At 45.9% G+C, this 12,544-nt stretch overlaps 1 protein-coding gene and 1 long non-coding RNA gene across 5 annotated transcripts; one reads left to right on the top strand and one right to left on the bottom strand.

Annotated features, from left to right (window-relative positions):
* Positions 1–358: 358 nt before the first annotated feature.
* Positions 359–7,512, bottom strand: LOC149914745 (uncharacterized). 4 transcript variants are annotated; one of them, XR_016460313.1, is made up of 4 exons: positions 7,385–7,512; positions 4,459–4,658; positions 2,457–3,091; positions 359–1,105 (listed from the first exon to the last, which is right to left on the bottom strand). It is a non-coding gene; the product is annotated as an uncharacterized LOC149914745 (long non-coding RNA). The 4 variants fall into 4 exon arrangements; XR_016460314.1 differs by lacking the exon at positions 359–1,105 and having other exon boundaries at positions 2,260–2,534; positions 3,014–3,091; XR_016460311.1 differs by lacking the exon at positions 359–1,105 and having other exon boundaries at positions 2,260–3,091.
* A 73-nt stretch (positions 7,513–7,585) lies between these two features.
* Positions 7,586–11,962, top strand: FEM1A (fem-1 homolog A). The gene has a single exon (XM_031603955.2). The coding sequence runs from the start codon at positions 8,038–8,040 to the stop codon at positions 10,084–10,086; it is 2,049 nt and encodes a 682-aa protein (XP_031459815.1). The 5' UTR covers positions 7,586–8,037; the 3' UTR covers positions 10,087–11,962.
* Positions 11,963–12,544: the final 582 nt, after the last annotated feature.

Genomic DNA, 12,544 nt, shown 5'->3' with positions numbered 1-12,544 from the left:
TTTTGCATTTTAAATGATGTGCACCAGGAAGTTTGTGGATAATGGCAATTTTGTTCTAAAAAATACCAGCCAGGAGTGTCCCTTCTGCAGTGTTTAGTCTCTATTTTAATAGAGGTAGAAATTGGCAGTTGGCAGTCATTACACAAACGTGGTGTAGGGTAACACCTGGACTTCAGATTTATCTGATTTCCTGGACAATAGCAGTATTGCTAATACCCCCTGTTAAATAAGACCACCTGGACATCTCCTGGTATCAGCTCAAGCTATTACAAACATGCTTACTACCTAGGCTAGCACAATGGATTGTTATCTCCTGAGCAGCACAAATCCCCAGATTGAAACAAGCCATCTGGAATCTGATTAAAGTGTCCATAGAAAGCACATATGTTTAAAATGGAGAGAGAGAGAGAGTGGAAAGGCTGGCCCTTGCTCAGTGGGGCACAATCTCTGCCAGAACCAGCATATTCTTCGTTCACTGAAAATTCTTTCTCCTTCTATGAAAGAAGCCTTTCACCAAAGCAGCTCTGCACAGGTGAGGCCGCTGGAGGATACTGTTCTTTGTTTTTCCTTTTTACAACTGCTGACAGAAGTATGTTTAAGAGTCTTGGTTTGACAACAGGAAGGATACCATCCCTTGTCTGATTCCACTGGCTGAGAGAAGTATGCCCCAATCAGACAATGGCAGTCAAAAGGAATAAAGCAAGATCCTTTCCTTGGGTGTGAGCCAGCATTGTCCTTTCATGCATTATTCATGAAATATGCAAGGTATTAACAGCAAAAGCTGGGGAGTGGGAGCAAAACTAAACCTGGGGTGAAATGAAGATTGCTCTTCAACAAAATCAGAGAAAAGGAAACAGAAAAAAGATTTTATTTTTCTTGCTTAAATCAGTCTCTCAGTAGGATTCCAGGAAACTCAGTGCTATCATTTTCTTATCTTTTTCTTTGCTGCTTGATTCATTTTCTCTAGCATTCCCAAATATATATTGAATTTATTTATTTTAGTCAGACTAAACTACAACAGAGAGATAGGCAGGCTGACAGAGCACTCCAGGAGAAGTTTATCACAGGGTATGGAAGAAAGAGATCCCGCTGAGTTCTGATATCCCTGGGAAAAAAAAAAAACAATGAGCAAAATTTTGTATATACAGTGTCCTGGGTGAGAAAATGGAGCAAAAAGTCATAGATACAGTCACCAAACTGGATAGAAGATTATAGTGAGATTTGACATGATCTCACAGAGAACACTATGGTTTTTTTGTTTGTTTGTTTTTGCACCACCTAATATGTCTGGCAGCCATCTCTGAAATGAGATGCAAGTGTTGAATGAATAAATGAAGAAGGATAACAGAAGAAGAAACAAAGGAGGATATCCCTGACAAGGAGGTGCTGTTCTCTGTGGTCTGGCTCTGTGTGGAAGACTAGTGATTTTGTTGTTCTGATTTATAAAGGTGACAACAAATCATAGCCTGCCATACAGCACAGATCTTCACCCTTGCTGGTGGGAAGAGAATGCTGACTGGACAGGCTTGGACTCTGAGTGAAGCTAGAGAAGGAGTGTCCATGAAGAACCAGGCTGTGGGGCTCATCCTGCAGCCTTGAGTATTTCTCTCCAAGCATAGCAATCACCTTCTTTAACTTCAGAGCAATTTCACATCAAGATCAACTATCATTATCTTCATACTGTGGATTGAGGAATCTGAAGTGTCTAACTTAATGGAATTCACACAATTTCTGTGGCAGAGTTGGGGTTTGAACCTCAGCTGCTGAGGTATGCTGAGCACTCAGAGCTTCTGCTTGTTTTGAAATTCCAGCTTGTTGCTTCCAACAGGGTTTTAAAAACCAAAACAAGTAAACTTTCACTACCAGCCAGAGGCTCTATTCGCAGAGATGTTTAAGTGTGAAAATGGAATTCCAGAATCCTGCTGAGGCCAGAGGGGAAAGTAAGTACTGAAATGTCTCTAATAATTTGAGTTGGTGGAGCTGCATTTTCTTTGTCTGCTCAGCACTGCACACTTGCCATTGTTACTACCTGAAGGGAGAGTGAGAGAGGACTGAGCCATGCCCTTTTCAGTGGTCCCAAGACAAAAGGCAGAGGGGAAAAAAGGAAATGCAGGAGGTTCTGTCTGAAAGCATCAGGAAGCATTTCTCTGCTTTGAGGGTGACCAAACCCTAGAGCAGGCAGCTCAGAGAAGTTGAAGAGCCCTCTCCCATTCTTGAAGATACTCAAAAGCCACTGCAAGATGAAGACAGCCACTGACCTCCAAAACAATCTGTAGTTTACAAACATATTTTACAGTCCTTGTATCCAGACTCTTTGTGGGTCCTCATCCTTTGGGTACAATTGATAATGAACAGCTCCTAGGTTCTGTTGCCTAAATATTTATTGATCTGCTGCAACTTCTTATTCCAGTCTCTGCCTTATTTGTTACCTTGTAAAAGGAAATAGCAATTCTCACCTCTTAGGAAGATGGCTAAGAGTTCTCTGTCTGTCTAGAAGACTGCATGTTCCTCATGGCTTTTGTCCTTCCAGGGAGCTACATGTTGCAAAGGAGAATGATAGCATGCGATTGAGGAGGGGATAACTTGCTGAACCACTCCCAAGGAAACTGATTGTACAATAAAAGCAAATTGAACCTAATTCTTAGGTGCAAATCTGATGCTTTGCTACCTTGCCATCCGCCTCAAAACTAGTTTTTTCTCCTTTAAGTTTGGAAGAGAAAGAGTCCAAATCCCAAGATACTATTATTATCATCTCAGATAATCTGTGAAGTAGGAGCAGAGCAATTATTTTCCCAGGAAATTTACTGCTAAAGGAATTTAACAACTGTACAAATTGCTGCCTATTGATGATGTATGAAAGAAAAGATCATGTTTCATAAGATGAATGACATACTCTCCCTTTCTTCTGATATATTAAAGTTACAAAAAATTGGAGGGCAGTAGTGCAACCACTAATGCTGAAATTGCTAGGCTGGTGTCTAATGTAAATGGAACTTTGATAGTTTAGTGTTACCCAACATATCTCTCCTCCTTGTTCATTTCATGCAGTCTGATAAAAATTCTTCCTTCCAGGTAGCAATGGCCTCATGCCCTGTATAAGCACAGAAAATAATGTCATCACAAGCCTTAATGATGAAGGTAGTTACAGGACAAAGGCCCCTGCAGCAAGTTGGCTACTGGGTCATTGTTCCAGTTAATGTCATGGTATCATTTCTCACTATTTCTAGAATTGTTCTCTTTGTACAGCAAATTTCTCATGTAGTTACTTAAAAATACAGCAGATCTTGTCTTCTCTGGACTTAGTAGCAAAAGATTATCTTCCTCTGACTTCTGCAAATTAGACAATCCCCTAAAAGCTGCAGAGATTGATAAAAACTTAAATTTAAAACCTAAATTTAAGCTTAGAAAAAATGAGGATCTCAACCCAGAGTGCTGTTAGCTCTCAGTGTAATGACAAACTAAGTACAGAGACCTTACAGAAAATTTTGCAGGAATCCAAGTTATCCATTCACAGTTCTAGAAGTAATTCAGGGATTCAGTAAATCAGCACAAAGCTAGTTCCTAAGTTGCTTATATGTTAGCACAGATCCAAATTTCTCAACATTTTGAGGAAAGAGATGTTAAACACTGAATGAGGAACATTCCATCCTTTCATGCTAAAACTATGTTCCATGTCATATAACCAAGCACTTATATTATTATCTACTTTCTATATTATGGTTGCCGCAGATACCTTATCAAGAATTGAAACTGATTTTGGTTGCCCTATAAGCACAGAAAATGCAATCTTTAAACTCAGAGTTTAAGGATTTAGAAAGCAAGACAGATAGAGAACAGTTCTCATTCCCATGTTACAGGCAGGGAAATAGGAAGATTAAATGACTAGCCCACGGTCAGAAAAAGAGTTTCTAGCAAAGATAAGGTCTCAGCATATATTTCCAAAGTCTTTGCCCAACACTTTAGTGATCCATTCATTTGCTTTTTTTTTTTTTTTTAAGTACTGTGTCATTATTTCTGTGAAAAAAAAAATTATGCAACTCCTTCAGCAGCCAGTACTATATAATTTGTCTTGTCTGAAAGGGAATATGAAATGGAAGTTTCAAAAAAAGAAAAAAAATTAACCCTCCTGCCACACAATCTGGCAGCCCTGTCAAAATGTCTCATGTCTTATCTTCTTTTCCTCTGATGAGTCTTTAAGTTCCCTCTATAATCTTAGAACACTGGCTGCGGCTTTATCTGCATTACCCTACAAAGTCAAGATCATGGAGTCTCCAGGACCATGTGGAAAACATATTCTGTAGATGAGGGATTTGATACCTTTCAGTCCTTCACTTCAATGCCAGGTGTTCAGACCCACATGGCATTAGGAGCCTGTGAAGGTTTCCTGGCAGATTCTGTGACAAGGAGGAGTAGTGACTGTTCCTCATGAAGATGCAGGAACCACCCCATGCAACAGACCTGCTCACCAGATGCACAACTGGATCACTGTGTTAGATGGGACGTTATATGCAGATCTCTTCTATTCTTCAGTGTTGTATCAGTGGGAGCTGCACTTATGATGCCAGTCTGATTCAGGAGACAGTATCCATCTCTGGGTGATGTCTCCAGGCATCGTGGGAAGGACAATGGCTTGAGATTTATTGTTTTGATGCTGACTTCTGTAAAAGATGTCAAATGAAACAGGAGAACCAATGTGACAAGGGAAATTGATCAGAATGCCTCTGGTTTCTGCCTCTCTCCCAGCCCAATCCTGTCCCATTGCAGCACATAAGTGCAAGACAAGTTGATGTAACACAGCCACCAACATGTTCTGTGACCTCTCAGACCAGATAATCCACTCACAGCTGGGTCAAGGGTGTACATGGCTCATCTATTTCATACCCATGCTTCCGACCTTTACTGAGCATTTTCTTTATTCATGGAAGAAAACAAAACAAAACAAAACAAACCCACAACACATTTTAATCAGCTGTACTTCTGTGTTGTAATGTTTCTGACAGCTCACCCAGGAACTGAAGGAAGGCTCTGAGGTACATTTGGGAGATAAAAAGCTTGCTTACTGTTACAGTGAATTTCACATGCATTGTAAGGAAGGGAAATGAATAGGAAGCTTTAGCTAATAGATACCTCAGATAAAAGTGTGAGTGCATCTGATCACCATAGCAACACAAAGAGATTGCAGGGAGAGGAAGTGTCAAACCGCCTGTGTCTGTGCCTTGACCTGCCACAAAAACAGCAGCTTTCACACACAGATGCTCACCAGCAGGGATACAGACCTGTATACATGTCGCAGCCAAGCATGTACATGTTCTGTTCACATTTTCAGCTGTTCAGTTGCACATAGTGCAATTGAAGGGGAGGGAGTGTTGATCTGCTGGAGGGGAGAAAGGATCTACAGAGGGACTTGGATAGACTGGATCAATGGGCCAAGGTAAATTGTATGAGTTTCAATAGGGCCAACTGTCAAGTCCTGCAGTTTGGCCACAATGATCCCAGGCAACCCTACAGGCTTGGGAAGGAGTGGCTGAAAGCTGCTTGGTGGAATGGGACCTTGGTGTACTAATGCACAGTTAGCTGAATGTGAGACAGCATTGTGCTCATGTGGCCAAGAAGGCCAATGGCATCCTGACTTGTATCAAGAATGGTGGGGTGAGCAGGACCAGGGAAGTCATCCTGCCCCTGTACTCGGCACCGGTGAGGCCTCACCTTGAATACAGTGTTCAGTTTTGGGCACCTCAATCCAGAAATGACACTGAGGTGCTGGAGCAGGTCCAAAAAAGGGTACAAAGCTTGTGAAGGGCTTGGGGAATATGCCCTGGGGCTATTTAGTCTGGGGAAGAAGAGGCTGAAAGGAGATCTTATTGCTCTCTTTCAATACCTGAAAGTTAATTTTTGCAAGAGCAAGGCTGGTTTCTTCTCACTGGTGACAGGTGACAAGATGAGGGGAAATGGCCTCAAGTTGCACTAAGGGAGGTTTAAGTTGGATATCAGGAAAAACTTCTTTACAGAAAGGGTTGTTAAACACTGGAATAGGCTGCCCAGGGAGGTGGTTGAGTCACCATCCCTGAATGTCTTTAAAAACCGTTTGGATGTGGTGCTCAGGGACATGGTTTAGCAGAGGGTTGTTAGAGTAGGGTAGTATGGTTAAGTTGCAGTTGGACTTGATAATCCTTAAGGTCTTTTCCAACCTGAGCAATTCTATGGTTCTATGATTCTATAGTCAGCTAGTGCATGCACACACACACGAAGCCCCATTAAAATGGACCACCTGTGTCCAAACTCATTGCTGACAACTATTTACGTAGGTGAACGCAATTTTTAGCTTGTGAACACAGGTGTGGATTTGCAGAGGGAACATTAGGATAGTCATACAGCAAATACTCCAGTGCACACAGCCACTTCTCCTGTTCTCACGCAGCACTTGCATACCATGCACATCCAAGATGCTCAGAAAAGTTGGCTTGTTTTCTTTTCAGTGTGAAGCTGCTCTGTCCCCAAGCACACTGCTCATGCAGAGGACACACACGCATGCAGCTCAACACTGTGTGGGAATTCTGTCACAGACACTTTGGCTTTGGCTGTCAGGAGTGCTGAGCACCTGCTTCTCCCAGTGACTTTAACAACTGCTGAAGTGAAAATTAGGCCCACGCTGTCTGTTATGCAAAAGCAGTTTCTAAGCAACAAAAATGATATTCTGTGTGAAGGCAACATGCGTTAGCAGGATAATCCTAGGTAATTCCAGACAAGACCTAAACGGGTGGAAGAATGGATGGACTGAACAATAACAATTATAGACCAAGTAATGGTAATAGAAATAATGAGGCTAATCTTATTTACCAGGAAAGGAGAAGAATGCTATAAATAAAACACAACAGGAGAAACCTGGTGCCAATTCCCCATATAAAGATTTGAGCAACTTAAATTTGGCTTGCACCCTAAAAATAGGCTCCGGTAACCCAAGCTTTACTAACCTCAACCAGGCTGTTTATGGCCTTAAATATTTGTGCCTCGCTCCGCGTCACCATTTGGGCACAAACAAAGCTGCACGTTGTGTCCTGCGCTCTGTAAGCGCTGCTCTGACAGCGCCGTGCCGCGGGCAGGCCCTGTCCGTCCACAGCACTGCCTACCCCAAGCAGTTCACAACGCACAGCCAGACGTGTGCAGCTCTGGCTTTTTGGAGTTGAATCACTTCAAGGAACTGAACAGAAATCACATCTCCAATGAAATTTGTACACATAAGGTTACAGAAGGGTTTTGGAAGTCAAGAGCCTACCGGCTCTACACAGAAGCTGAGGCCCCAAGCCGCGCTGGGGGCTCTCAGGGTACCCCGGCACAGAGCGACTTTTTTTTTTCCGCCTTTTGACCAACTCAGAGCCGGACCCACCTCCGGCAAGCCGCTCTCCTTTCCCTGGGAGAGCTGCGGCCCTCACTGCCAGTCCCCGCCTAATCCGCGCTGTGGAACGGAGACCGCGGCGCTCACTGCAGCCGCTCCGCAGCCCCCCACGACCACCACCGCTTCCCACCCTCCTCCTCCCCCAGAAGCCCCTGCGCTGACGGGGCGCGGGGTGCGCTGGGTAACGCGGCCTCGGCACTCCCGCAATCTGCGGGGAAGGGTTGCGTTCCGTGCCTCGCTCGGACTGCATTTCACACAGTGTCCTGCACGGAGTCTCGGCGCAGGCTGTGGTGGCCCCTTTCCCTCTGCATGCCGGGAGACGGAGTCCCTACGGAGCAGCCCTCGCGTTGCCTGCCGGGCGCGAGACTACATTTCCCATCATCTCCCTCCAGCTCCGTTCCCGGAGCCGTCCGGGCGCCATTTTGTTTCTCGTTCCAACCTAAGATGGCGGCCGGGCGAAGAGAGTGAAGGTTGCCGCCGCCGGGTAAGGGCCGCCTCACCGAATGTCTCCGCTCCCGTAGGGCTCCTCCCCGCCGGGGGCCGCCCTCGCCCGTCCCCCGTCCCGGGGCCGATTTGGGTCCGCGGAGGCGGAACCGGTCCATGGCCAGGAGGCAGCCGACGCGTTCATCGCGGCCCCCGTCGCCATGGACCTGCGCACGGCCGTGTACAACGCGGCCCGCGATGGGAAGCTAAAGCTGCTGCAGAAGCTGCTGGGCAGCCGCAGTCGGGAGGAACTGGAAGCGCTGACAGCAGGGCCCGGTGGAGGTGACGGCCCAGGGGGTGGGAGCACTCCGCTGCTGATCGCTGCCCGCCACGGACACCTGGAGGTGGTGGAGTACCTCCTGGATCACTGTGGGGCCCGCGTGGAAGAGGGCGGATCTGTCAACTTCGATGGAGAAACCATCGAGGGGGCCCCGCCGCTGTGGGCCGCATCTGCTGCCGGGCACCTGGGGGTGGTGCGCAGTCTCTTGGATCACGGTGCCTCAGTGAACCAGACCACACTGACCAACTCCACGCCGCTGAGGGCCGCCTGCTTTGACGGGCACCTGGAGATTGTGCGCTACTTGGTTGGAGAGCGTGGGGCTGACCTGGAGGTAGCGAACCGGCATGGACACACTTGTTTGATGATTTCTTGCTACAAAGGGCACCGGGAGATTGCACGTTACTTGCTGGAGAAAGGGGCTGATGTCAACCGCCGGAGCGTGAAGGGGAACACGGCCCTGCATGACTGTGCAGAGTCAGGCAGCCTGGAGATCCTGCAGCTACTGCTCCGCTCCAAAGCCCGCATGGAGAAAGATGGCTATGGCATGACTCCTTTGCTGGCTGCCAGTGTCACTGGGCATACCAATATTGTAGAATATCTCATCCAGGGAGGGCTGCAGCAGGAGGAAGAGGATGTTGCAGGGAACCAAAATGAGACGTTTGCTTTGGGTGGGAGCCATCAGAGGTGCTGCAGTGCTGGTCAGAAAACTCCTGAGGGCTGCGACAAAGAGCAGCATGAGAGATGTTGTGCATCAGCTTCCAGTCGGGATGACCAGCAGGTTCCTAATGTGTTCTGCACTCGAGAGGCTGCTGTGGAAGCACTGGAGTTGCTAGGTGCCACATTTGTGGATAAGAAACGTGACCTTTTGGGAGCCCACAAGTATTGGCGAAGGGCAATGGAGCTTCGATACGAGGGTGGGCAGTACTTACCTAAACCTGAACCACGGCAGCTTGTGCTGGCATATGACTACTCACGAGAAGTAAGTTCACTGGAGGAGCTAGAAGCCTTGATTACTGATCCAGATGAGATGCGCATGCAGGCACTGCTCATTAGAGAGCGCATCTTGGGTCCTTCACACCCAGATACTTCCTATTACATCCGCTATCGAGGGGCTGTCTATGCTGACTCAGGCAATTTTGAACGCTGTATTAACTTGTGGAAGTATGCTCTTGACATGCAGCAAGGCAATCTGGAGCCTCTCAGCCCTATGACTGCCAGCAGTTTCCTTTCCTTTGCTGAGCTTTTCTCTTATGTGCTTCAGGACCGCTCCAAAGGCACTTTAGCTACCCAGCTGGGCTTCTCTGATCTCATGGGAGTACTAAGCAAAGGTGTCCGGGAGGTAGAGAGAGCACTTATGCATGGCAAGGATCCTGTAGTTGACTCGGCACAGTTCACCAAGACACTGGCCATTATTCTCCACCTGGTCTTCCTGCTGGAGAAGGTGGAGTGCACCCCAGAGCAGGAGCACCAGAAGCGCCAAACTATCTACCGCTTGCTGAAGTGCAGCCCTCGAGCCAAGAATGGCTTCACCCCTTTGCATATGGCTGTGGACAAAGATACCACAACAGTGGGACGTTACCCAGTGGGCAAATTCCCATCACTCCATGTTGTTAACTTGCTTCTGGAGTGTGGGGCTGACCCAGACAGCCGTGACTATGACAACAATACCCCGCTGCATGTTGCTGCTCGCAATAACTGCCCACTGATCATGAGTGCACTGATGGAGGCTGGAGCCCATATGGATGCCACCAATGCCTTCAAGCAGACTGCTTACGAGCTGCTGGATGAGAAGCTGCTCTCCAAGAGCATGATGCAGCCCTTCAATTACATCACCCTCCAGTGCCTTGCTGCTCGTGTCCTGGACAAGCACAAGATTCCCTACAAGGGCTTCATCCCTGAGGAGCTGGAAGCCTTCATTGAACTACACTAGAGTGGGAGAGCTGAACTCCCAAGCCTTTCCTGGCACTTATTTAGCCCACAGGAAGTAGCGCAGCCCGAAACTTAAGGCCATCTTTGTCTAGGTGTCAAAGGCCGTTGTTGTGTTGATGGGCTGCAAGCTTTTCCTTACCTGTCACCATCAAGCTGGCATGTGCGGGGGTAGGGGAGGAGAAGGATCAAGAGCTCATGGCTATCCTTCATTGCCACCTTCAGGTACTAGATGTCTCCATAGAGCACTGTATCCAGAGAAGGCTGCAGCCCCTGCCCTTTTCCATACGAACATCTTATCCTGAGGAGGAAGGAAAATGAAGATCCCTGGGACCTGCTCCCTTTCTCATTAGTGCAGAATTAACACAGCATTAAGCTTTGGAGCAGCTACATGTCACATATGCACTCTATCCCCTTCCATCCCAAATACTGAACAGTTAGGAATGCAAGAGGGGAATAAAGTATTTTCCAACTAGTTCTTTCCCTGCCCCCTCCTCAGACTTGATACAGTACTGGTCTGATGGCAAAGTGGCTTATTCTCTGCTGAGGTAGTTGCTTTGCATGACAGTAGAGCTGGGTATGCTGATTATTTTTTTGTTTGTTTGTTTTCCTTTTTCCTTGGTTGGCCATGTAGGAAGTGATGTTAAAGATTTCAGTGATTGTGCATAAAAATCGGTTATTTTTTCTCTTTTAGAGCCAGGCCCTATCTATGCTGCAAGACTACTTCAATCCAAGTAAGATAGCAAGGTCGGTTCTGGTTACAGTTTCATCAGTAGATATTGATATGAATGGGGAAGAAAACCTGTGACCTCAGAAACAAAATGCTAATGTGGAATTCAAGCTTTTGCCTTGCCCATTCTGCACACATTAACTCCCTTTCCCAAATGGGGTCCTTTAGCTCCAGAGTCAGCAGGTGATCACATTGAGCTGTACAGAATGAATATAGCCAGGTTTCAGAGCCCAGCCTATGCACTTTTAACCATCTCTGAGGATGTATTCTGGCAGACCCCTTTAGGATGGGAAGTACTTACAGTGTGAGTATGGGTAGTGCTTAGCGTTTCTGAATTGAGTCAGCGAGTGTGGCATGTTTGTATGAAAGAAGAAGGAAGAAAGAAGAAAGAGATGTAAGTTAAAGGTGCCTTCTGGGATTATTGATATTAACCAGGGGGCTCTGTTAGTATCCCATTTTGAAGACCTACATGAAGTGGATTGTTAATACCTGTTTTTTTGGCTTCTGATTCTTTCCATATATTTACTGAGGGTGGTGGTGCTACATCAGGAATAGAATTTGAAATCTCATCTGGCTACTGGCAAGCTCATTTCTCTAATTAGAATCTGCATGCAACTTTTTTTTCTCTTTGAATTTTTAGTCTTGGGGTAGGTATTTGCCTTCATTAGCAGAACCCTTCTTGGTGTAAACATGATGCTGTTCAAGCAGTTTATCTTGCAGGAGGAGGGACTTTGGCGCCCTCTGGCTCCTTTTTTGGTCTGGGCAGAACGGAAAGTGCGTTGAGGGTGAAGCGGCTGCCTCAGCTTTGAGAAATGTCAAGATTGGGAGTACAGAACCCCGGTAAACAGCCATGCGCTATATGCTTCTGAAGCTTCTCTATGTGTATTTATAAGCCAGCATATTCATAAGCCTCAATAATCCAATACTCTCTGCCCCTCAAAGATACTAGAGATCTGCCATTACATTTTTGCAGTGTTAACTATAACTTCTATTTATAAAGTAAGGAGTTCTAACTTTTACTGAGATGTAGTTTTGCTGCATTTTTTCCCCCTCAGTTTGGCTGAAACTTGATCTAAGATGCAGGAATGGAATTTGTTAATTTGTGAGCTGATGAGTGCTCTTAACTTTAAATAAAAAAAAAAAAAAAAAAAGGCTGCTAGAATGTAAGTGCCTTGGACTTCTTGCTGGTGAGCCTCTATTTTCAAATCCTTGTTTCATAGCAATGGTATGCTTGTGGATATGGTAATTCTCTTTCTTTTCATCTGAATTTACTCATGGGAAGAGTTAATCTACACTGCAGTTGCAAACATTTCCCCTGAAAAAGGATAACAGTGATACTTGAATGACATATCTTCATATACTTTGCTTTGTCTTTTGATGTAAATGAAGTAGGAAGGGTTGATAATCTTTTGACTCAGATTTACTTGCCTTATACACAGTCAGGACAGGCAGGAAGACGGGTGCAGTGTGCTGTCATCAATTTGTTTTTAAGCCCCAGTGGGCTTTTTAAGCCCCAGTGTGGGGGGGGCGGGGTGGCTTATCAGTGGGAGATGAAAAGCAAAGCGAAAGAATTAAAGTTACTGAAGCTAGTTTCTCAACAAGGATTTGGATTTCAAAAATAGCCTTCCCTGGGCAGGACAGGAAAAGATGGATAAAATATTTGAAAGTTTTTCCCTTCACAGATTGTTCCTCAAAAATAATTTGCAATAGCTTGGTCATTGTCGAGCATTTC

The sequence above is a fragment of the Phasianus colchicus genome, chromosome 28 (assembly GCF_987193195.1).
Source record: "Phasianus colchicus chromosome 28, bPhaCol1.hap1.1, whole genome shotgun sequence".
NCBI classification, from domain to species: domain Eukaryota; kingdom Metazoa; phylum Chordata; class Aves; order Galliformes; family Phasianidae; genus Phasianus; species Phasianus colchicus.
The sequence above is the reverse complement of the archived record's forward strand: the minus strand, read 5'-3'. Positions and strand labels throughout refer to the sequence as shown.